Here is a 25,610-nt window from a genome sequence, read left to right as displayed (position 1 = left end):
AGAACACAAAATCATTAATTATCCATGCCTTCCTTAAGTAAAAGAAGCTGCAGTTCCTAATCAGTAACCCCACAGATCCTTTGATGTTTATGCATAGAGAGGATACATTCTTCTCTGGATATACCTGTGAGGCTTTCATTTGCTCTGGCATGTGCACTGAACAAATAATTGCCCCACAGAGCCTGAGCCTCTCCCATTTTCATGCCTTGCACCGTCATTCACACCTGCATAAGACCCACACTGACCACCACCAGTGGTGCTCTCCTGGTCTTCCCTGCTTCCAGGAAACCATGCTCAGGGATCAGTCTCTCCAATCACACATCTCCAAGGATGTTGGATTGCCAACATGACCAGACTCTTTCCTAAGAACACAGCTAATCTCTGCTTGAATCTGTGCAAACTTTTTGTGTCCACAGTTGTCTTCAGCAGAGTCCTATAGATCCACCACTCACCATGTAACAAACCTATCTGCTTGTTTTAAACTTGTTACATACAAGCACTGTTGGGGAAACATGGCAAAAATGTATAAAAAATAAGATCTTGGAATAAGTGTCTTTAATTTACACCAGTATTTCCAAAATTTTGAAAGTTTATCGCACCCTCTGGAAAAGATAATCAATTGTTTCCATATTTTATTGTTACTAAAAAGTCAACATGCATATATTTTTTCCTTAACATGCTTCCTTATTATTATTATACAAACTAGTGTCACAAGAGACCTTTCAAGGATCCCTTAAAAGGTCATATAATCCAGTTTATCTCTGCAAAGAAACACGGAGATTGGTGGAGACATAATTAACACTACAGTGGAGCACCCATAGAAATGAATGGGAAGGTTAACAGAGTTTTTTGTTTCAGAAAGTCTTTTCAGGCAAAGAGTAATGTGTGAGATGTTTATGCTATGCATTTAATAAATTATTAAATCTAAAATTAAAAGTAGAATAATAGAACAATAGCTCGGCAGCTGTTCTTGTCCTTTACATTCAGAGAATAATTTTTTTGCTGGGAAAAAGTGTACTTCATGCTGCAGGAAATACCATCTTAAAGTTGATGATAAACCAACAGGCAATTATACATTACACACTAAAATTAAACGATGGCTTTAATGGTACCAGGGAAAATGAAACATATTGCTAAGGCTATAAACTTACTCATGACAACACTATAAGACACAAGCAAGAAAATATGCATAAATTTCTGTTTATTTTCATGCTAGTAATACATTGTCCCATAATACTTTATTTTTTCTTTTTAAAAAAAAAAAAGAAAAACAACAAACAAACTCCTATTTTTCTGACAGAGCACTTTTGGAGAATAAAGACAACAATAATAAAAAAAAATAATCATGAATTTCTTACACCTGTATCTAGATATATATAAATGATATCTAGATATGTAAATAGCTGTGAAGTTGTGCTCCCTCTGTCAAGAAGCTCATCAGAGAATTTAGTTCTTTCTAATCCTGCTGGTAACTCATTCCTTGGCCTCAAGCAAATACTTCACTTTTCTTTCCCCATTTGTATAATATTTCTGCTTCTTCCCAAAGAACACTGGAATGCTTTGAATGTCTTGTTCAGCTAAGCATTTAAAAGTATGCTTAACTCTACAGATACACATAACTGCAATGACTTTGAGTTAAACTTTTTTTTTTTTTTTTTTTTTTTGTGAAAAACAAAACAAAACAAAACAAAAGCAAACAACCACCAAAGAAACATTGAAACATTCTCTGAGATGGACCTCAAAGAACAATATTGTCCATACCTTATTTTAAAAGCAGAATCACGAAATGCACATGGGATGGATCATAAAGCAATACTTGTTTTCACTTTCAGCTTGACTGTCCAGTACACTTTTCATTGATACTGAATAACTTATTTCTGAAGTACAAAAGTGCCCCCTTAAACAACTGGAAGCAGAGAATATAAACGTACCCTGAAATAATTCTTGCCACTGAGCAGTTTACAACATTGATTTCCTTTTCTTCAACTTTTTGTGTATTGACAGTTATTAAAATAACAGATTGTTACTGGCAAGAATATCAAGGGAAAATGAAATTTCTGTCTTTGACCAAACTGTTGGTAACTGAACTTTTAATACTCTGCCACACTTATGCACCTAGGAGATGCTATTGAACATACAGCGCATATAGCTGGGCACTGAATATTTCTGAAGTTTCCAGCTGTCTTAGAAACTGTAAAAGGCAGTAGCTTTAGCTGATTCTTTTCATTTTATAAATTGATATTGAAACAGAAGTTGATGGTTAAAGTCGCTTCACATAATTATTGATTCCATAATTGGCAAAGCCCACGTATGGGCTCTAGCAGAAACCTTTCTGGCTTTTTTCTCCAGACAGGATAAACTGCCTTTACAGATGCTGACACAACTGTGAGACAAATGGAGCCCTTCTCAGTGAAGTGAGCAACCGCATCTCCCTTTAGCTTTCCTGCTGCTGCCACAGCAGGTGTCTTCAGCACACCACTGCTGAAAGTCAGGTCCCAAATGCCTGGTCAGTAGAAAATAGCCCAGGTTGCTGCCGTTTCCTATGGCAGTGACAATGGGGAGCTCTCCTCATAGCCGCCAGCTGCTGAGCTTTGCCTGGTGGCAAGAATAAGCAATTTCTTTCCCCTGTCCCTGTGTTAGCCACACACAGTGGCTTGTGTCCACAAGCTCTGTTTTTTGGGAAAAAATATCAGCTCTGAAGCAAAAAATAAACAATGTTTCTGAACATATTTTTATAAGCGTGTTTTTTCATATCAGGCAATGGGGTGTCCAGCTTCCAGTGTGAAATTGTCTCCTGTAAGTTTTTGGACTTTTTAAAATATGTATCTTTTTCACTTAAAAAAGACCCCTTTCCACACAGATTATGTTCCCTGCCAAACAAAAAGCGAGTAACCTAGTGGACCTGGGAGGCTTCTTGAGCTCTCTGAGACCCTTGCAATGCCCTGACACAGTGGCTGGAGGAATCAGGCAGCCTCTTGGCAAAGCTCTGATCCAGATGGTCAAAGACCACCACGCTCAGGAGCACCGTAACACATATCCACCACTAAGCCTGTGCACAATCAGCACATTGTATTAAGTGATATTTCTCTGCAAGTGTCCTAAGACACCTGCATAAGACAACAGGTTGTTATGTACAAACTGAGAATTCCCATTTTCTATCTCCCACTACATCTTTCATTTAAATTACTATTTCAAATTGTGGACATATATATTGCACAGGTGCCATTTATTCACCTTTAGTTTAAAAGCGTTCGCAGTTATAATAATTATCTCTAATGATATAAAATTAGGTACTCATCATTTTCTTATAGCTGATTACTCCTCTAAAGACAGCCTGATGGTTAGGCAACAGTGCATTCTGTTATCTAGACTCAAGTTACAGCTGAGTATGTGACATGTGGTGTATACATTACCTTTGTCACATGCTGTTTTTAATTTACCCTGAAAAATAATTGTTAGAGTAGGTGATTACATGTTTATAAGAGAAAGACTGACTGCAAAGTTCACAATCTAAATATGGCTTTATGTCATTAAATCAATGACATATCATCTGTATCACCCAAGCTGATAAACACTGCCTGGAGTATTTATCAAGAAGTCAGTTAAACTTATTATATATTCAAGAACAACTGGAAAGGACACACTTCAAAAATATTTTTTAAAAAAATATTTTATTCAATATATGCAAAGTTTGAATGGGGGCTGTTAAATAATGAGAAATAATTACTATAGAGTATACCAAGATATTAGGGCTGCTCCTTGATGTTTTGTATTCAGCGGCTCACCTTGCATTTAAAGCTCACTTTCAGAATTCACATCACACTGATGATGGATGTCCTATTTGTGGCCCTTCTTCCTGGAACAACTTAGAGGGTTCACACAAATAGCTGCAGCAAAGCAAAATGGAGGAAAGAAAAATTCCACACATTCTGCTCCAGTATCTGTTATCTGCGCACCAGCTTTCATTTTTCTTTTCTTTTCTTTCCCCCCTTTTTTTTTTTTTTTCCACTGCAAAGCTAGCCTAGTCAATTTGTCTGCCTCCTATTAATGAATTATAAATATACTTGATAATTACACCCTGGTATTTACATTCCTCGTTAAGCAGTGGCACAATGTGTGATGCAAAGCTGTCGCTCTGTGTTAAAAGCAAGGTATGCATCTCTCCAGGTCTTCTGGCAGCATTTCAAGAAGTCTTGCTAGATACACTTAGCAGACATGATCTTAAAGACATGATCACAATGTATTAACCCTAAAGAGTGAAAAAAAAAAGAAAAGAAAACAAAAACACACACACATAATATCAAGGCATTCAAACAAGCGCTAGCTATTTAGCCTATTAAAACGCCTGAGAGTTTCCCTCTGAAATCACCTATTTTTGGAGTCACTGATTATTCACCTTTGTAGTTACTGTGCTATTAATGACAGTGCTTGCTGCAGCAAGACTGAGGTTGATAACCAGTGTCTGCAGGCTACCACCTCTGTTTGGGAACAGCTGATGACCCCAACATTGTTGCCCAGCTTCTGGATGCCCGCAAGGGTATCCCTGCAAGGATGCCTGCAGGAGAGTGGCACTACTTATTCCTGGCCCCAAGCCCCTGGCAGCTTTGCCCACATTCACTCATTTTTCATTCCTATCTTTTTAAAAAAGATATATACAGGAGCTTCTTGGTTCTTGGTTTTGAACATAAGGAGAAAAATAATAAAGTAAAGTAAAATAAAGTAAAGTAAAGTAAAGTAAAATAAAATAAAATAAAATAAAATAAAATAAAATAAAATAAAATAAAATAAAATAAAATAAAATAAAAATAAAAATAGAAATAAAATAAAAATTAAAATAAAACCAATCCAAACCACAGCAAAGACACCATCCCAAGTATACCTGTAGACCATTCATCCTGTTAACACACAATTATATCACCTAGCTTACAAAGACATGCGTGTTAGAAGGAGACTAATTTAATGACATTTTCTGCCCCTCCGCGAAGCTCTTTCCTTCATGTCACAGCTTTTCTGTTTGAATAAAGATTATCTTAGTCACAAATTAAAACAACAATTCTCTACAGTACCTTTTCCCCTTATGAGAAAGCCTTTTGATACCATAGGTTTACGCCTAATTTTTTCTTGGTCCTTAGGATAAAAACACTTAACTTTCATGTAGTTTCAGTTAAAACATGAACTCAGTCTGAGGAAAGGCTCTTATTTCTGTTCTCCCTATGGAAGAGTACAGAATAAACCCAGTTTTCACTTCCCATTCCTGCCCAGGAAATATAGTATCTCCTTGCCCACTTCTGGTCCATGTCCTTATCCCAATCTGTGGGTACCAGAAAAATATTACACTTCCACTAGGAGCATGGAAAACACCAATTGGAGATGTGAAGATATATATATATATGAAATTAATTAATCCCTGGTATCAGTTATGATTGAACAGTGCTGTTGGGAAGTTCATTCTTGCAACACAATGGCAGTGTTTCTCTAAGATGTGGCTCCACTTGCCTCCAGCTCCCCATCTTCTTTTTTCAGGATTACTGCCTCTGCCCCAAGAGACCTGCTCTGACCTCCTGGGATGTAGAGCAGATAGTTTTTGAGCAAACTGCTCAAAATTGCCCTCATCCTGCAAAAATGCAGAACAGGGCAGGGGCAACTCAGAAAATACTTCTATACTGAACAGCAGAAAACAATAACTAAGAAGAAAGAGTTAAGTAGAGCCTCTAAAATACAGCTGCATATACTACTAGCTCTTCTGGGTGAAATTAAACTTTAGTTTTCTATCTGATAATTCTGGAATTTTTCTGAAGTCTGAAATTTCTCTGGCTTCCATGCACTCTGAGAGGAAGCAAAGCCTTAAGTTAGAGCTCTGCCCCAGGAATTTCCAGTTGCTTTTTTTTTTTTTTTTTTTTTTTTTTTTTCTAAAAAAGCAAAAGGAAGAATACCATCACAGAGTTATTATTTCTGTCATAAATTTTAAAAACTACCTATATGAATAATTGTAAGTCAAAGTCCTTTGGGGACTGCCATAAATCCAAAAACTGTCCGAGTGCTAGATTTAGTATTTGGATCACTGAATTAGCTGAATGAAGTATAAAAAGGAATGCAGAGAGAAACAGCTATACACATACACATTTACCCAGACTTTTGGGCAACAGTTTCAAGTAGAAATGAACAATAACTCTGTCCAAGCAAATTAAATCTCATCCATGTTTCCAATGTGCTATCAGATTTTCCATGCCAGGGTGTGTGATGCATCAGCCTCTTTAAGTCTCTTCCCAGAAAGTGTCTCCTAAATAGTTACAATTTTCCAATGTAAATCATACAGACATAGAATCACAGAATGGTTTGGGTTGGAAGGGACCTTAAAGACCACCTAGTTCCACCCCCTCCTGCCATGGGCAGGGATATCTCCCACCAGACCAGGTTGCTCAGCCTGTCCTTGAACACTTCCAGGGATGGGACACCCACAGCTTCTCCAGGCAAATTTTCTGGTGCTTAACCACTCTCTTGAGTAAAGAATTTCTTCCTAATATCTTTTAGATATTAGGGAGGAAAGTAAATCTCCCCTCTTTTAGTTTAAAAGCGTTCCCCTTTGTCCAATCATTATCTGTCCATGTAAAAAGTTGCTATCGTTTTTGTAAGCCCCCCTTAAGAACTGAAAGGCTGCAGTGAAGTCATCCCAGAGCTTTCTCTTCTCCAGGCTGAACAGCCCCAGCTCGCTCAGCCTTTCTTCATAGGAGAGGTGCTGCAGCCCTCTAATATTCCTTGTGACCCTCCTCTGGACCCATTCTAACAAGTCCACATCTTTCTTGTGCTGGGAGCCCCAGACCTGGATGCAGCACTCCAAGTGGGGCCTCACAAGGACAGAGCAGAGGGGCACAATCACCTCCCACCAATGTCTGGGGTTGCCCTGGCCCAGGTGCAGCACCTTGCATTTGGACTTGATGAACCTGATTAGGCTCACATGGGCCCACTTCTCAAGCTTGTCCAGGTTCCTTTGGACGGCATCCCTTCCCTCTCTTATATCAACTGCACCACTCAGCTTGGTGTCATCTGCAAACTTGCTGAGGTTGTACTCGATCTCCCACCACCTATGCCATTTACAAAGATATTAAATAGCACTGATCCCAATAAAGACCCCTGAGGGACACCACTTATCCAGCTGGACATAGAGCCATTGAATGTGACTTTCTGGGTGCAGCCATCCAGCCAATCCCTTATTCATTGAAACAGTGCACCCTTCAAATCCATATATCTCCAATTCAGAGATCAGGATGTTGTGTGGGATCATGATCATGCCCTCACAGAAGTTCAGGTAGATGACACCGGTCGGTCTTCCCTTGTCAACTAATGTAGTCACTCCATTGTAGAAGGCCACCAGACTGGTCAGGCATGATTTCCACTTGCTGAAGTCGTGTTGGTTGTCTCAGAACACCTCCTTGTCTTTGTATGTTCCATGAAGTCCAAACAGAGAGTTTTAGAAGTGTTCAAGTCTTCTGTAAATTTTCTGTGCTTACATGTTGAAGAAAACTACTAAGAAACCTATTCATTTCTACCTCTGTAGCTCAGCCTAAGACACTATCCTAAAATTCTAAATTCTAAAGGGTCAGAATTATTACAGGATAATTTCTGACATCTGGCTTCTTGTAGAACAGCTGGCTGCCAACTTCACACAGGGATTGGCAGTACAAAGCTGGGAACAACCACATTCAGGTTCTCCTGGCAGACACTGCTACTTTGGGCTACTTTGGGTTGCAACTAGCTGTGCAAAGAGACAGAAGTGTGGCATATCCTGTCTTTTAGGAAGTCTGAGAAATTCTTTGTTTTCTTGATGTTGAGTGTTGAAGTAGCTACATCAGTTAACTCAGGTGCAACTTACTCAGTTACCCCTGGCATGGATGCAGGAGACAGCCTGCTATATTATTGTCTATTGTCTTCTGGCAGGTTTTGGATGCTTCCATCTCTGTTTGGACCTACTGAGAAAGATGAGAAAAAAGGACAGGCTCCCACTAAAAGCTGTAGTTTTTCTGTATTCTTAAGGTAAACGTGGAAAGCTACAAGCTGCACCACCAAAAAGAAAAAAAAATCAACTAGGATTTTTAATTACTTTGCTATTTTTGTGTCAGTGGAAAAAAAATATTATGGTCACACACATCCTTAAGGAACTTATCATCATCACAGTGCTAACAATACGTACAACTTTTTGAAAGGTTCACATTGAACTTCATAATTTTAATTAAGTATGGAACACTTTTTGGGGGCCAAGAAAAGGCCCCAGATTATTTTATTACAGTAGATGGAAGCTGTTCACTTAGTTCCGACGGTGTGCAGACAATACTTTCACAGACGGGACTGGAAAAAAAGGTAAGTGCATCACCTTAATGCATAGTTTAAGGAAGCAAAAGGCTTAAAGCTACACTTGTGTGCTGCAATTCTGGTTGCACAAATTTAATTCTCACTAATGCTATCAAGATCTACATGCTGTGCAGTGAAGAAAGGAAAATACCTCATGTAGGCGTGCTCCCTCTGGACTGAAGAGACACTTTACCCTTTACCACTCTCCTGCCCATTATAACAACACGCCGGAAAACCCTTTCCCCTGCTGCTGATTTCTCTCATTCACATTCCCCTCAATAACTCGTGCAATCAATAGCTCACAGATGTGAAGGGGAAGGTGGCAGTACAGCCCTGTTTGGCCACACCAAAGCAAAGGGAGCAAGAAGCTGAGGAACTGGAGAGAAGTTTCTCAAGGGGATGATGCTGACAGGGGATATCCACACCTTCTCAAAGGTGTAATATTATGCTGGATCTCATTTTTGTCTTGCAGACTCAATATATGCTCAAGGAACCACAATTATTATTATTATCCTATTATTGTAATTGCTCAAAGGATTTTCTGCTAGTCTTCCATTTAGCATAGTATGTGAAAGGTTGACAAAAGAAATGTGATTAAGGTGTGAAGCTCTAGTGTCTGCCAGCTGTACTGAAGTGCAAAAGATTCCCATCATAAACAGTAACTGAAAGAATGATGGGCTTTCTGGGGCTTTCATCAGGAAATAAAAATACACGAGTCCTTCAACATCTGTCACAAACCCGGAGAAGAATGGGGGAAAGCAATCCAATTCATCTGTATAAACTGTCTTTTGCGGTACAACTCCGCCACTCCCTCCTTCCATTCACTCCCTTAAAATATTAAAGTATCGACCATGACGGAGTCTGAGGCAGGCTGGGAAGAGCAGGACAGAGATGAAAGCAGGCACAATTTTTCTGAGGTTTTATCAGGACGAAATTTCTTTCCTGTTTGCAACCCAGACACCAGCACTTCATGCTCTGTCCCTTTCCTGCTTTCCTGCAGTGGTTAAGCTGATGGCTATCTGTAATCAATATGGCACAGGCACTGACACAACGTGCTGGAGCCAGAAGCCACAGCAGTGTGTCCCCAGGCATGGGGCAGGAAGGAGGAGGGTGGTCCGGCTCACAGGACACTGACCACCTGCAGGGCAGTGGCACTGCTCTGGCTGTGCACAGATTGGGAAGCACCGTGTCCACATCTGCTGGTGGAGCCTCCTCTTGCAGACTGCTCCCCTCAGCACAAAATGCTGGGGCACCTTGCAGGAACCAGAAGGCAGGAAGGGAGTGAAGTGGATGCAAACACACACAATTACCTCTCTTTCCACAGTCCTCTTAGCCTTATGCTCTTCCATGTCTATTAATTCCTGTTGTAGTCCACTGGGCATTGTGGATGAGGCATCCCCCCATACTGTTTTCACAAACATCTGTCCAGCTTAGTGTTTCAAAGTCTTGTCAGCCCACACTAGCTGCAATCCCTAGGTCACAAGCACCAGCAACCTCATTCCCCACCCTGGAATAATGCTGCTTTTTAATGCTACATGGCCCCTGCTGCATCTTGAACTCCTTCACCCACTGCAGAAACTGACGGTGAACAGAAACTTCAGGTGTGTGGCCTTACACTCATTTGGATTAACTGTGCCTGTTCTTTTCTGCATTAGGGATTTAAAAACACCTTGCCATATTTCCAGCTGATTTTAGTAATAACTGTATAATAAATCACCTTAGCAAACAATTTTATGGATAGAGTGGTAGCAAACAGGATGCTGCAAGTACAGCTATTAATACAACATAATTAATTGCTGAGGTCTTATGTTACCATTTCTCCCTGATTTAATGACTTATGGTAAAGAAAACAAAACATTTGTCCTTTTTTCCTCTTTCTATATGTATTTACTGTTCAGAATAGTGCAACAGACCATCAAAGACAGCTATGGGAACAGTTCTTGTATTCCTTTACTTGGGCTTTTGCTTTCTGCAAATATTCTTGTACATTAAATCTCATTCATCATCATGTTTGTGTTCAGCCTGCCATCTCCTCTGACACGCAAAGCAGATGAAACCAGGGACTTCCAAAGCTAAATTCATAAGTTTTAGTATCTTAAGCTAACAGCCTGAACCCTCCAGGTGAAAGCTGTAATAGATTCGCATCCTCTGTGGCTCATAGAAAGTGAAAAATGTGGAACATACATGACCATTAAGTTGTATTTGTTGGTAGACAAACCTGTGAATACAAATAATGAGGATTAACATGCATTTATTAGCAAAAACATACTTAATGATGTTTGAACTTATGTACCAACTTTATACTACTTGTGCTTCAAGCCATACTCTCTTCTATGGGGTTGGAATGTACTGTTTGTTAGGAGAGGGATAAAAACTACATCCTTTATGTCTACTGGAAGTATTTTTTTCAAGGGAACTTGCAAATGGCTCCAGCAATTCCCTAAATGTCTTGCTGGGACATGGGTCTTGCTACCAAGGGTGTCCCACATTGCCCTGCTCCTCAGGCAAGATGCAGCACCAGTCAGCCAGAACAAACCTCTAGGGGCTGTGGGGGCTGCACAGCTGGGATGAGTGGGTACAAACTGTGCTGGTTGAGGTCTCTCTCTAAATCAGAGACCAACAACAAACTCAGCAGGCAACTTTTTTTTTTTCTCTTTTTTTTTCCTTTTTCCTCCTGCTTGCCTACTCTATATAGCTTCTGTACTTCACACAAAGATAAAGACAGTGGGCAATATGTATAAATGATGTGTTGATGGCAAAAAAAATTACCCATGCTTTAATTCAAACTTGGATTTCTTTGGAGAAGGTAGGTACCCAGCCAGAAAAGAATTATGGGTTTGATAAAGAAATTACTTGAGAATGGCTGACTAGCATCTTGTTGGCCAGACTGGGTGATCAAAATGGTCCCATTTAGCCTTGAAACACAATAAAATGTGAACATTATTGCATGCTACCCACTCTCACATTTATTTTGATGACCTTCTTTTTCTTCTTTGAGGCACTGATGCCAGACAACAGTTCATCCCCCAGACTGCTTTCATATCTTTATTGTATCATCTGTAAGGACTTGTAATGTGGATCACTTCCATATGGCACCACTCCTGATCTGCCAGTCACACACTTTCTGCATATGTAATCCTGCAACAGATGCAGTTTTATGTCCTCCAAATACACCAATGTCCTCTTACACTCTTTTCCTTGGACATTTGCTTGTGCCTACACACAACAGCTCCCATTCTTCACCTCTCCATAATAACGTATCACTTAAAGTCTTATGTTGTTGCTTTTACCACACAACAGAAGCATTAAACAAGCATACCAAGCAGATAAAAAAGACTTGAGAAAGAAAACACCCTGACCAGCTCTCCACTGGAGGCCCCACAACAGCTAAATAGAGAGGCAGCACTAGCTGGGTGTGTAAGCAGCTCCAAAAGCCAGCTTCCTATCTGGCTTGGGTTTTCTACTAGTGTAGAAGGGATAGATTAGGAAAATTTTCAGTCAGTCAAGAGCACATGACTATTGATTTTCAAAGGAAATTATCCTCCCAACTGCAGTGTTTTTGAAAAGTCCTTTCTTAAACACTCTTCTCAGTTTAAATGGATAGAAATGACCAAACCTGGAGGAAGAAAACCTGGAGGACATAGCTAATAAAAGGCCCTGCATTGACTCTGCTGAGACTGTGGCTCTGTAAATCTTTGTTTCTTTCTCCTCATCAGCTTAAAGGACTTACAGATAAATAAATAAATAAATACATACATAAATAAAATTGCTAAGTCTACTGATGCATATGTGCTTTTATTATTATAGGTTTTTACTTCTAAATTTTACATGAGTTTATCTGTGCTTGATAAACAGCATTGAGTATATGCTTTTTGCATATACTCAATGCTGTTTTCCAGACCTGCACACAGCACCACCTAGACCCCTATCTCACATTAACTAGTAGTGTGAAATATTGGTTTTGTACATCACAAATATTTAAGCAGAACAATAATCTTTTGAGGACCAGTAATACTTTACATTTTGTACTCTCTTTGTTCCAGAAGAATTTCCTTCCTTTTCCCTGCTTCTACCTTGAATATGTATTACATGAATCATTTCATCCACTGAGGAAACAGGTATGACCCTGACACTGAAGAAAAGGCCACATGAAATGTTTAACAAAATGAAATGAAGCATAACACTAGGCTTTGGAATAAATTAATAAGAATACACCATTTTGCACCATAATTCCTAATTATTTAGTATAATAATTTTAACACATGCATTGCCTTTTACAGCAAAATGTGGAAATTAAAATTCTGTGTCTGTTTAGGAGATTTGAAAACTGAGACAAAGAAAGAGGAGAGGTCCCAATTCTTTTCAGCAATTAACTTGCACTACCTGTGAGCTTTTTTAAAATATCTATTTGATGGATAACAGGTGACATGCACATAAAAATGAAGTTCAAATTTTATGGGCTTAAGAGAGTACTATGCAAATATACTATAAAATCAACCAGAAGATGTGTATGAAGAAATGGAACAGAATCTACCCCAGAGAAAGTCTGCAAGTGAGAAACTGAGGAACTACTACAAACTGTCAAAAGCTGATGTATTTTAATATAAGTCTTCAAAATGTGTTAAAGCCTTTCCTTACAAAGAATCTAATAAACAAGCAGGTGAAAAGTGTAAGTGTTTTTTGTTTCTCTTGTGCTCTATTTGTATTTACAGAAAAAACCCTGCAGTCACACTCATGTTATCCATGACTTTAGAATATAGAAAAGTACTGCACAAGACTGAATTTTTCAAGAGTAATGTTTACAGATAAATGCAGCACTGAAATGGCCTGTGGAGCTCAAGAAAATCACTCAAATGTCATTCTTTTTAAGTAGGCAATTACAGACCAGAGGTCCAATTTCTAAACATAAATATTTAAAAAACAAACAAACGAAAACAAAAAAACACAACACATGAGTTAAGCAATTTAATATGTTTTAAAAACTGAGCAATGGGAGAAAAGAATGATAACCTGTTAATCTTACAAAGAAGTTGATTCCCACTTCCTTCAGACCACAATCCCTGCTCAGGTAAAGCCCCTATTTAAATCACTGACAGCTCTGCCTGTGGAAATAACTGCAGGACAAGGGCCAATATTTGAACTGGACTTTGTTAATGGTAGCATATCTGGCCAGCACCCAGCAAGAGCAACAGCTTGTAAATATGCATATAGGTCTTTCCCTTTGAGTCCCACAGAAAGCTTGTCTATAATTGGCTTCTGAAGAATGTTGTGAAGAGGAAAGATAGGTTAGGTATTTACACAGCATGGCCAATACAAAGATGACATGTATGTCTTCCACCTTACCATGTGTTCCACCACACCATGTATGTGTTCCTTGTTCCACCTTCTTACCATAAGAAACCAGAAATATAACAAACTTCTGCACTTGTCTGAACAAACCAGGCAGATGCTTCAGGCAGGACTATAGGAAAAAGAACAGGGAAGAACCCAAGACCTCACAAAGGAGTAACACTACTGAGATGAGGTGGCTGAGCCATACTTTATCACACAGATAAGGACAGATCTTCTAGAGTGCTCAGCAATAAGCAGTTCCCATTGGAAAGACAGCTGCTGCTGGGTACTCTGGAAATTACTAGAACATGCTCTGAATGCCGAAATGTAAGGTGACTTCTCTTTTTAAACTTAGGTGCCTGAAAACATATACTTCAAATATAGCATTTTTAAGAGTATTCAACCAATACCACAATTTAATCCATATCAATATTGTTAAAATCCAGTGAGATCTTTGAACTAAAGCAAACAAACAGACAAAAACAAACAAACAAAAAACAAAATAAAACAAAAGTTATGTAAGAACCCACACTAGACAGAAGAAGAAAATGGAACTTTTGAGAAAATGGTTAAAAATAGAGTAGCACCAGCTTTTCAAAACAAATGGTAATTTCCCAAATTCAAAAAGAGAATTCTTGATCTAAACAGGAATAAATTGTCTAGTTTGACTTTGTGTCCCATCACATAACTTAAATATATCTATCCCCACGTAAATTGCAGGAACTCCTGCCCAGGCCAAACAAGAGGACTTTGTGCAGTGCTAGTCCAACATCGTTTCCTCAAGCCAACTATACAGAGGAATGGAAATCCAAAGAGGAGGCCATTTTTTCCTTTTAATTACGCTGGTCCAATCATATGGAATTCTTTACGTTGGCAATAGCACAAAATTCATCCCATTTAAACCAGTCGTGTACTAAGGAGTAAGACCTGAGAAAAGATTATTTGGCCCTATGTGTTTAAATCCAAAGAGCTTCACCTGCTCCCAGCCTAAATTTGCACAATGCATAATAGGATGTAAACTGGTTAAGAAATCAAAGCAGACGGCTTCCTCTCTCATGAACAAGCAAGTCTCAAAACAATCAAGACCTAAAAATGAAATGCAAAAGCTATTTTGACTAGCATTCAAACTTAGATTGCAATGATAAAGCTGAAGGTAATCAATTTAATTCACTTGTTAAAGTGTTTTGTCCTATACAATAAGCACTGCACTGCATGATGTTGACTTCTGCAGGAGGAATGAAGTACCACAATCTTCATTATTAATCCCATGAAAGGAAGATGAAATTATTTTTGTAGCCTCTAATAAAGCTTTAGAGTTTACAGTTTTAGCCAGTCCATTAACATATTAGGACAAAAGCCTTATTTTGTGCCAGAAAAATGCATGTTCTGAATTTTCACTGAAGAAATCTGACTATATTTCAGCAAAGGCCCATCATTTATTTTCCCAACAATGACCTTGAAAATTAAATCCAGACTCTGATGGATTGGAGCTATTGATGGTTGATTTTCTCTTGGCTGTACAGTTATTCTACAAGGATCACATTTAGAGCTATGAAACTCTAAATGCAGATCTACTAGGCGCACATATACAAAATCTTCCATACATAGCAAATGGCAACTAAGTACACATGTATTCTTTGATTCCATCAGCAAGTTCTAATAGTGGAAATTTTTAAAGAAACTGTTTTCAAGAATTGGAGTCTACTTTGAGATAAACTCCATATATGAAAGTGAAACACTCAATTAAAATTGGTTTTTGTAATCACTCGTATCTCAGAACAGTAAGATTTAATCCAGTTATGTTTCTCTAGGCAACTGGTACACTATTCGCTCTTGCAGTTCAAATCTTACTGTATGGTAATCTTTTATGGTAACTCTCAGTATATTCCAAACTACATCTTTGGGAATACTGTACTGCTCTTGGCAGCAAAAGAGCAGTTTTGGGACTGCTCAGCCTGGAGAAGAGAAGGCTCAGGGGTGATCTTATCAAAATCTATAAATACCAAAAGCAAGGGTGCAAAGAGGATGGAGCCAGACTTCTTTCAGTGGTGCCCAGTGCTAGGACAAGAGGCAACGGGCACAAACTGGCACACTTGAGGCTCCCTCTGAGCACCAGGCAGCACTTCTGTGCTGGGAGGGTGACAGAGCACCGGGACAGGTTGCTCAGAGAGGTTATGGAGTCTCTTCCTTGGAGATCTTCAAAAGCCGCCAGGACTTGGTCCTAAGCCTTTTCTGGGTGTTCCTGCTTGAGCAGAGGTTGGATGAGACCTCCAGAGTTCCCTTCCCACCTCAACCACTCTGTGATTCTGTGAAAATATCATTTGTCTCTATGACACCTCAATTTCTAAATAAAGAACACCACAGTTTAAAACGACATGGATTATTAAGCTAAGGTTACACTCCCATTGCTAAACTGAGCTGTAATTATTAAAGCAGAGTTACTAATCAAATTTAATGAAAATCTTAGCAAATCAAAGCTGAAAATGCTTTAAGTGAAATGACACATAGTCCTGATATAAAAGCAGTACTGTATCTGAGTCTGTTTCCTCAGCTTCCTGAACACCACAGTAGAAAAACTAACTTCACAATGACACCACTTCTGCCCTTACTACCATGCTTCACAAGACCAGGGAAGAATCCATGGAGAGGCCAGGATGAGGAGGGAGGCTCCTGTCTGTCCTTGTGTCTGACTCCAAACTTAGTGAGGCTCAAACAGAAACTGCATTCTGGTGATGCAGAATCAGGCCCACTAAGGTCAGATCATCAACCCTGCCTTAGACCAGTAGGTGTAAAAGCCACAGAGACAAACTGCTCAAAAAAAAAAAAAAAAAAAAAAAAAGTAAAGTTATTCCAAGATACATTTTTTTCTTTTTAATTCCAGCAGGCTTTTTTTTTTCTTTTTCTTTTTTTTCTTCTTCTTTTTTTTTTTTTTCCTCCTGATCCATGTGACATGTTAACATCATTAAATCTGTTGTTCAATAGTACCTACTGGGATTAAAATTTGGTAAGAAGTGAATTGTGTGGAAGATGAAACATGAGTCTGGTTTGTCCCAAATTACACCTATTAGGAACATATTCATCACAGAATATACATGAAGTTGAACTGACTCAAAGGGAAAAGCTTTAGTTTTAATAGGAAACACTGATGAAACACTTAAACCAATATATTTTCGCACCCATTTAGCCTAATCCTGCAGAACTGCAAGGCTGGTTATACACTAAGGATTCTTGAAATTTCAACAGAAAAATTCACAAACAAAAGACAAGAGTTGGAAGGTAGTTAGTTCTCTGTAAAATAGTACAGCTTCCTCTCAAAAGTATGCAAGCAGGTTTAATGTTGACTGCTCTGCTGAGATACACTAATGCAATGTAGAAGGTGCATGGAATGGAGATAATTTTTCTGTGTTCAGTTGAAGAATAAATGTATACAATGCTCTCCAGAAATCAATATATAATTCCTATGTCTGAAATCAAGCTGAAGCTGGATTTCCAATCATGAGCAAAATCTCCTGCTTGTAATGTGCAAACCAATGTATGCCAATAGTTGAATGTTTCAGCTTTGGTGTATTGTGTTCTGATGAGTAAGAATCTTGTACTATTCATGTTTTGCAATAATTTCAGCTCTCTCTGTCAGTAAGAGAGATTCTCTGAATAATGTATGCAGTGCAAAAGAAACGAACAGAGTTTAAATAAAACACGCAAGTGGGAAGGGGAAAGAAGAAAAAAGACTATCTCCAAACTGATACAGATCAGATCCCTTTTGCTGGCTTACAACAGAGTCTGTGTGCTTAAACAACCTGTTTCGTACACATTCACACTTAAGAACAAAAATGTCTGGGCCTTTTTGAAGAAAACTAAAACATGCATGACAATCATTATGAGATAGATATTAATAAGATATACAAAATCACCACAATTCCAAAACTACTCCTGGATGGACATTTGTCTGTATGTTTTTATCTAGTGAAAAGAAAAAATAATCCATTTTTGGATTGCAGTGAGTTACCTACCAATACACCTTCATAATCCTTTGAATTTGTCTGTTTACTGTCCCTAACATTCAGAGCCTGCCCTGAATCTTCACAAATAACCTCTGCAGCAAATGGAAACAGAACTAGAGGTAACTGGTCATGTCTTAGATCTTCATGCTTGAGCTCACATGCATATTCAGTTCAGTCCAGCAGCTCTAATGCTTTTGTACTGTGTATCTGGAGACCTGTGTGTGCTGAGGAATTTTTCTATACAAATAGCAAGATCCAAAGCCACTGTTTCACAGGGGTTTGGGAAAGAGTTATCATTTCATATTGGCATGAAATCGCTTAATTCAGAGCTGATGGTGGGGGTTCTTTAATTAGGTTAGAAAATCTCTCACACATCTGCGCTTTAGAAGCCTCTGTCAAGCCAGCAAATTCAATCACATGGAAGTCAGTGTCCTCCAGCCATCAGACAATTGATTTTTGCAGGATTCTGCTCATATTTAGCTTAAGGGACATGTGATATGTTCATTCAGTTGTCAGTCAGTTTGACTATGTTTCATTAGGAGAACATTTGTTTAAAAAATATTCTGTGGTATTAAAACATTAAAAAAAAAAAAAAGAAAGTCAGATTATTAGCACAATACTGCAAAATTTCAAATAAATAAGAGCTTGGGCTAAAAATACATGTTGGTTTAAGTGGGAAGTACAGACCTAAAGGAGGCCTGTAGGATTATGTCTATTTAATACAGACAGGTACAGAATTATATTAGCAGACACACAAACATATACATTTATTTTCTTCTTTTTCTACCTCCCCCCATACTGTACAGATTCATTGTCTCTGAGTCATTAAACTCCTTGGAATTGAAAATGGGTTCAGTTTAAAAAGAGAGAGAGAAAGAGAGAGAGAAAGAGAGAGGGAGAGAGAGAGAGAGAGAGAGAGAGAGAGAAAGAGAGAAAGAGAGAAAGAGAGAAAGAGAGAAAGAAACAGGTTATGAATCACTATTTCTATAAATGACAGCAAATACAAGGGACAAGTTTTCCTCAGTTAAAACTGTGCAAGCTAAATGTAACCTAAGATGGTTCAAAATGAGAGAGAAGAATCTACTATGGATCATAATGAAAAAAGTTTCGGACAAACACTTTTTCGAATCTAAAGCATTAAAGTCTTACAGTTTTAAAGAAGTGGTTCAACTTCAGATAATCTCAAATGCATGCAAATCAGAATTAATTCACTAAGATTCCAACAGAAATACTCTCTATACTATATATATATTCTATACTCCCTAATCCAAAAAGTAACAATAGCCTCTGAAATTATTTGGTAGAAGTGGCTGTGTAGGCAGAATCTCAGATAATTTACTTTATCTAAAATTACTGATTTCAATATAGAAAATTTTTAGTTCCCTCCTGCTTCACTAAAAATTAAAGTTTAAAAAAGCTACTGTGTCATTTGTCTTCATGGACTATATAATCAGTGCCTGCAAAAGTTGACATGCATTGTAATATTTTCTCAATGAGTTACACATGCACTGATCTGATGCCTTCCAGTTTCAAAGCACCTTCTGAAATGCTTCCTCCTTATGGAATCTGATATTGATTTTCACGCTAAACACAACTAATACATTGCTTAATATAGAATTCAGACTTAATAAGACATCAATCTCTCCTGCATAAAATGAATGGAGCCATTTTGGCAGCTCAGAAGCTTTTCCTGTTAAATAAGGTGGCAAGGTCATCTGAAACTTAGAGTGCCGAAGTCTCATATAAATAAATTCAGTGATCTTTCAGTAAATAATATATGAGAACTGCACAGTACATTGTATGTTTACATATTAAAAAGTGACACAGAGATGGCTGTAAGAAACTGGAGAGAAACACAGAACATATTTAAAAGGCATAATGGACAGTAAGACCTTCTCCAGAATGTTTCTATTTTAAACTCACTAGGCAATGTTGCTTAGAGCATCTACTTCCAGAGGCAATTCACTCCTGAATGAAGAGAAGGGATTCAAAAACTTAAAGGCCACAGAGCAAAACCTTTAGAATCAAATCCTGAAATATGAACATTCAAGTAGTCATGCTACTACAGTCTTCAGCTTTGCCACACTGTATTCCACTGTCTTACATAATAAAATTAATTTCTTCTTATAAACCTCATGTATGTGAAGATAAATAGAAATGATGCTTTGCCACTTTCTGAGACTGAGCAGTATCCAGCATGTGTTTTAGCTACTACTAAAGACCCTGAGGTGATCTAAATGTAGAAGTTCACCTAATTATATTCTGCTTTAAAAATAATAGAGAAAATGATGTTACTGTATTTGGTAAGGGCATTTCATTTTGTATTTTCCTTTCATGGTGTATGTGCATCTGTGCGAGTGTGTGTGTGTATAAAATATATAGTAGGAAGAGAATATTTGTTCCAGTTGAGGTGGTCTGTGAAATCAAGTAGATCAGATACTAACTTGATTTGGCACCAATGTATGGATGCATAGAGACATATCCACAGGATGTATGCATTACGAGATCATAAGAGACATTTACAACCTAGAATATAAGAGCAGGGCTGCCTCAAGTGACATCACCAGATCAACTGCAGCGTCAACCAACTCAGATATATTATCCTGCACACCACTGCTTCCCTGTCTCCCTTCCAAGCATTAGAAAAGCATTTGTGAGCACAAATATTATCATATATTTTGAAATACATGCAAGGCACACCACACCCGAAAGCAAACAAGAGTAACTGTGGGGTTTATGGACAGATCGAGACATTCATAATTTTTCTTTACAACAACAAAATTCATCTCCATAGAAACCAGAAAGCAAGAAACTCCAGTAATAACACTAAAGTAAATGTCACATCAGGTTAGTCAGCACAAAGCAGGAGAGGGGATTTTGCTCCACTTAGAACTAACAAGGACTGCTGCCCCTTTTCCTCTTCTGCTACGAGAATCTACACTGAAGACAGGCTTACTGATGTATTTCCAATGCAAGATAATGATGCGGTTTCCTGTTATTTTTACTGCAATTTACCCATAAGGTGGTCAGATCAATGGCACGTTTACTTACAGGCATTTGTTACAGCGAAGCTGTTAGCTGTTTCAATGTTGTCTACATGAGGAACCAAATTAAAAGGTGCTTCAGATGCATTGGGGCTGGTGTTATGAAGAAAAATTGCTAATCGAAAAGCAGTATATTCCTGATCTGTGTTCCTGATGAAGAGACCACCTACAAAAAAAAAAAAAAAAAAAAAAAAAAAAGGAAAGAAAAAGCAAAAAGCAGAGGAAACAGGGTGAATAATTGGCAAGCTACTCACTATCTTGCAACAGCAAGCAACTATCTCTCCCAAAGCTGCACAGTAAAGCAAGTCCTAAGACTTTAATGGGTAAGGAACTAATCATATTCATAATCACAACTGCTGCCTTTAAATCACTGTCGTCAATCGATTTTAACCTCCCTGATGCATTCATGCTTCTTTTCTGACTTCTCAGTTTCCAGCCTTTCATATATAAATACCCAGAATTGCCATGATTACAGTGACCTTTGAAAGTGTTTAGCCTCCATCTCCCTGCTACCGAACACACTGGTAAATCAGCTACTCAACAGCCTCTTTACATTAAGTGGCGGGCTAATTAAGGAGAACGATGCTTTCTGGATTAAAATAAAATACCAACTCAGTGCAGGAGAATCTGCGCTGAACGGGAATATAATGAACTTTGCTCCTCTGCAGCCATGTGCAGGCAGGGAGCAGCTCAGCTTTATTAGCAGCATCTTTACAAGTCCACGAGAAATGATGCAGTGATGGAGCTGGGCTGGAAAGAATTCAGCTAGCTGCGTCCCATCCGAAACACAGCTGAAAGGAGGGAAGCAGGAGGCGACGGGAAAAGGGTGGGGAGGGGGCACAGGACTACACGGAGAGGCTTGCAAAATCCCAAACTTTCCAACTGTGGAAAGGGAAAGAAGGGCAGGGTTGCCTTTTACCCGCCACCCCTGCCAGCTACCGCAACCTCCAGTGCACGTAACTCGCCATCCCTCTGCGAGCCAGGCAAAAGCGGGGGATGCTGGCGGGGGCCGAGGCAGCCCAGGGGCATCTGCCCCAAGCCCCTTCCTCTCCTACCGATCCCACACACCCAGGAGCGGGAACGAGTTTCGCAGAAGATGAGCATCCCCCTACAGCAGGGAACACACACACAGACACGTACACACACACACACAAACGAGCACACATACACAAATACACGCGGGCTTTCCGTGAAGGCAGGGAAATGGGATGGTGGCGGAGGAGAAATCTGCAAGCTGCCTTCAGAGCCGCCTTTCCAACTCACTTTGCAAAGGCTTGAACCCCTGGACACACGCACACAGCCCAATGCAGCGCTTACCTATTTGCACACTGCTAGGAAAAGCTCCCATTGCTAGTCCCCAAAAGCCAGAAAACAACAAGACAAGCTGTCTGCAAATTATCCTCATCTTCTCTTTTGCCTCTCTCTCTCGCCTTCTCCCGCTCGCTCTCTAGATGCTGCTCAAAGAGGCATCGAGGACGAGGCGGCTACAAACAAAATCAAGAATTTAAAATAAAAAAAAAAAAAGGAAAGGGGGGGAAAAAGAGAGATTTCCTCCTTTCTTTTTCTTTTTTCTTTCTTTCTTTCTTTTTTTTTTTTTTTCGGATTTTTTTTCTTTTGTTTTGTCTTAGTATTTGCTCGCTATCCTCCGCCGCTCGCTCTCAGCCTCTCTCCCCGCCGTTTCAGCAAGCCATCCCGCCGCACCGGCTTTTTCCCGCAGTCTCCATCGCCGGGGAGCGGTTTGTGTCCGGCTGCGATGCTTGCACATGCAGAAGATGGTGGGGAGTTTGGCGGCGGGGGGGAGCGTCTAGTGGCGGCGCGGCGCGGCGCGGTGCGGGCGGACATGCGCCGTGTGCCCCCCCTCTTCCCTTTCCATCCCTCCCCCTCCTCGTCCATCCCCCCCCCCCCTTTTTTTTTTTTTAATTTACCCCCTCTGCCCGCACCGCCGAGCATCTTCCGCGCCGCCCCGCGGAGCCTCCCCCGGCTCCTTGCGCGCATTGCAGCGCCGGCAGCCGGAGACTTTTCGGGTTTTAACCCATCCATCCCCCCCTACACCCCAAAAGCATCCTCTTTTTGCCCCTCGCACATCCGCGGGCGCTCAGCGGCGCGGAAGTTTGTACCGCGGGGCGAGAGGGCAAGGTGACTGCCCCGGGTTGTGTTGGGGACACGGCTGAGACCGCTGTAATTAAGGACTAATTATTATTAATGAAGGCTTCAGGGCGTATCCGCGTGTGCTGAGCGGCTGCGGAGCGAGGGGGGCTCCGCGGAGCAGCGGGACCCTCCTCGCCGCCGGGGTTTGCGGCAGAGGATGGAGCCCGGGGCGGGGGGGGTGGGGGGGGGTGGGAAGGAGAAGAGGGGGAAGCGCTCAGCGCTTGTGGGCACTCGTGGCAAAAGGAGGGAGAGAGAATGAAAGGGAAACTTCCCGGCTCCTATGCTGCCTCCTCTCTTATTTATTTATTTATGCTTTTATTATTATTTTTTTAATGTATGTATTTTAGGTGGGAAAAATAATGGAGCTTTTTGTGTCTAGACACTTAATTTTTGGTGTTTTTTTTTTTTTTTTTTTTTTTTTTTTTTGTCTTTCTAAACCTTGGAAGTCCCACAAAAGCAGCTGCCAGAGGTCTGGGAATATTGCAGTTAATAATTAAAAGATACATATAATAAATGGTAGGTAATGAAATCATCCAAAAATAGCTGTATGTCAGAGACAAGAGCTTCTAGTTTTACCTGTGGCTTTGCAGAGATTTCTGTCAGTCCTGGGGGATGACTGATGCTTCAATAAATTAATTTTAAAATGTTAATTGGCAACATGGAAGAATATCGATTTTTAAGGTGAACTTTGTTGTTCTGTATTCAAACACATTTGCTCCAAGACCAGAATTTTGCCTATTTTCAGCCAGGCTTGCTTTCTTACTGTATTACTATATCCTGCATCTTCAGGCTGTCCTGTTTTGGGGGTGAAAGACATCCCCTTTAATTGCTGCAGAGGGTGACAGTGATTTCTGAAGAATTATACTGAGTTCCTCAGCATTAACCATGTGCTCTGAAGAGCAAGCAAAGAGCACTGACAACTACAGACACATAAAGCTATTTGCATGGGCATGTGCAAGTGTACTTGACTCTGCGTGGGGTTGGCGGAGTGTGGAGTTCCTGTAAATAAATTTATTTGAGAGATTTATTTGCAGAAAACAGACTTTACTTGCATTTTAGGATATTCACTCCTTTATTTTTCAGCAAGTCTTCTATTTTCCTTTACTTTCCCTCCACGTATTCCTATTCTTCCTCTGAATCTGAAGACCTGTGCTTCACATTATTTACTGATGGCTTTTTGTGACCTCTGCTTTTCCTCTTGCTTGTCTTTTTCTTCCTCCTCCCTGCCAAGAAATCCTTTGTCTCCCTAAATTCTCCCCAAAATTCAGTTCTTCCTTTCTTCCATCCTTTAGAATTTCACTTTTTGACTTTGGAAATCAAAGTAAAAAGAAAGTAAAAAGTAATGAAATGTAATAATATTTCCATTCCATAATGATTCCAAAATGATTCTTTGCCACCAGTAGTAGCAAGTAAACATGGAAACACATAAAGTATTTAGTTAATTTGACATGTGGTTGTATGAATTCATGCCAAACATATGTAAAAGAGATCAGGTTTTAGACATACGTCCATTATATTGGCACAGCAAGTTACTGCCTATCAACTAAACTAAGGAGAATGCTACGCTTTTAGTCTTTTTCAAATATAATGGTAACACGTTAACTTAAATTTAATTCAAGAATCTTCAGGGGATCATTTCATGCATTCGTCTAACTTGAGCTGACCAAGAGTCTAACCCAGCAGTTCCTATATCAAGTCTGTAATTTCTCTCGGAGTTGAAACATATATTTTAGTGAAACATCCAATCTTGATTTAAAGACTTCAATAGACAGGAAATCCATCACTTTCCTGGGTAAGTTGTTCCAGTTGTTACCTACTCTCATTTGTTAAAGCCTACATTTGTCTAGTTTTGGTTTCTAATGTTGAGTATCAGAGATGAAACCAGTACTCCAGTTAGCAGTATCACTGTGCGAGTGGTGTTCTGGAGATATTCTCATCCTGTACTTGGTACTCCCTTGTTTACACATCTCAGGGTCATTTTTTTTAGGTCTAGATAACAGAGAAAAGAAAGGGAAAGAGACCACTATAGCTGTTTAGTTTAAGAGATACAAGAGAAAAAGAAGAGACAAGTTGCAGTGTCAAAAGGGAAAAATCTCATTTCAACGAAGTTTGAAGAAGTGAATAGGTGACAGTGTTATGTTACAGAAAAACTGGGACAGGACAAGCAACAGGGATATAATCAAGGTTAAGGCAGGAAGATAAGAATGGGAAAGTAGGGTTTTTGACTGCTGCTGTGGGGTGTTAACCTTGTCTGACTTTCAGATGACTATCCAGTTGCTGTCTCACTCCCTGTCCCCAACAGGACAGGGAGAGAAAATGAGATTAAAAGCTCATGGGTCAAGACAAAGACAGGGAGATCAGTTACACACTACTCTCGAAAGCAAAATAGACTTGACCTGGGGAAAACTAATTTATTGCTAATTAAAAATGAAATAGGATGGAGAGAAAAGAGAAGAAAACCAACCAAACAAACAAAAAAACCTCCCCCTGTAGGACCCTCTCCATGGATTGGTGCTTCCTCCAGACCACATCCCCCTGCTCCAATGGGGACTCCTCCACGGGCTGCAGGGGAACTTGTGCTACGTGCCTGGAGCACCTCTTGCTCTCCTGCTGCGTTCCCCTTGGGGGCTGCAGGGCTGCTGCTCTCTCAGCTCTCACCCCTCTCTCCCAGCTGCTGTAGACTGTGAAGGTTGTAGTAAGTGATAAAAGGAAAAACAGTCAGAGCTCTGAGCTGGACAAT

General features: G+C 39.7%; 1 protein-coding gene across 3 annotated transcripts in view; it reads right to left on the bottom strand.

Moving 5' to 3' along the window:
- The window catches only part of GRIA4 (glutamate ionotropic receptor AMPA type subunit 4), a gene marked incomplete at both ends in the record, with an annotated part of 224,588 nt that extends 202,461 nt beyond the window's left edge, over positions 1–22,127 (bottom strand). For all 3 annotated transcript variants that reach the window (XM_084306321.1, XM_084306320.1, XM_084306322.1), the window contains 2 exons: positions 20,730–20,888; positions 22,040–22,127. In XM_084306321.1, the coding sequence (XP_084162447.1) occupies positions 20,730–20,888; positions 22,040–22,127 (247 nt within the window). The remainder of the gene's footprint in view (positions 1–20,729; positions 20,889–22,039) is intronic.
- Positions 22,128–25,610: the final 3,483 nt, after the last annotated feature.

The sequence above is a fragment of the Netta rufina genome, assembly GCF_964035555.1.
Source record: "Netta rufina genome assembly, chromosome: 1".
NCBI classification, from domain to species: Eukaryota; Metazoa; Chordata; class Aves; order Anseriformes; family Anatidae; genus Netta; species Netta rufina.
This window is presented reverse-complemented; position numbering and strand designations above follow the sequence as displayed.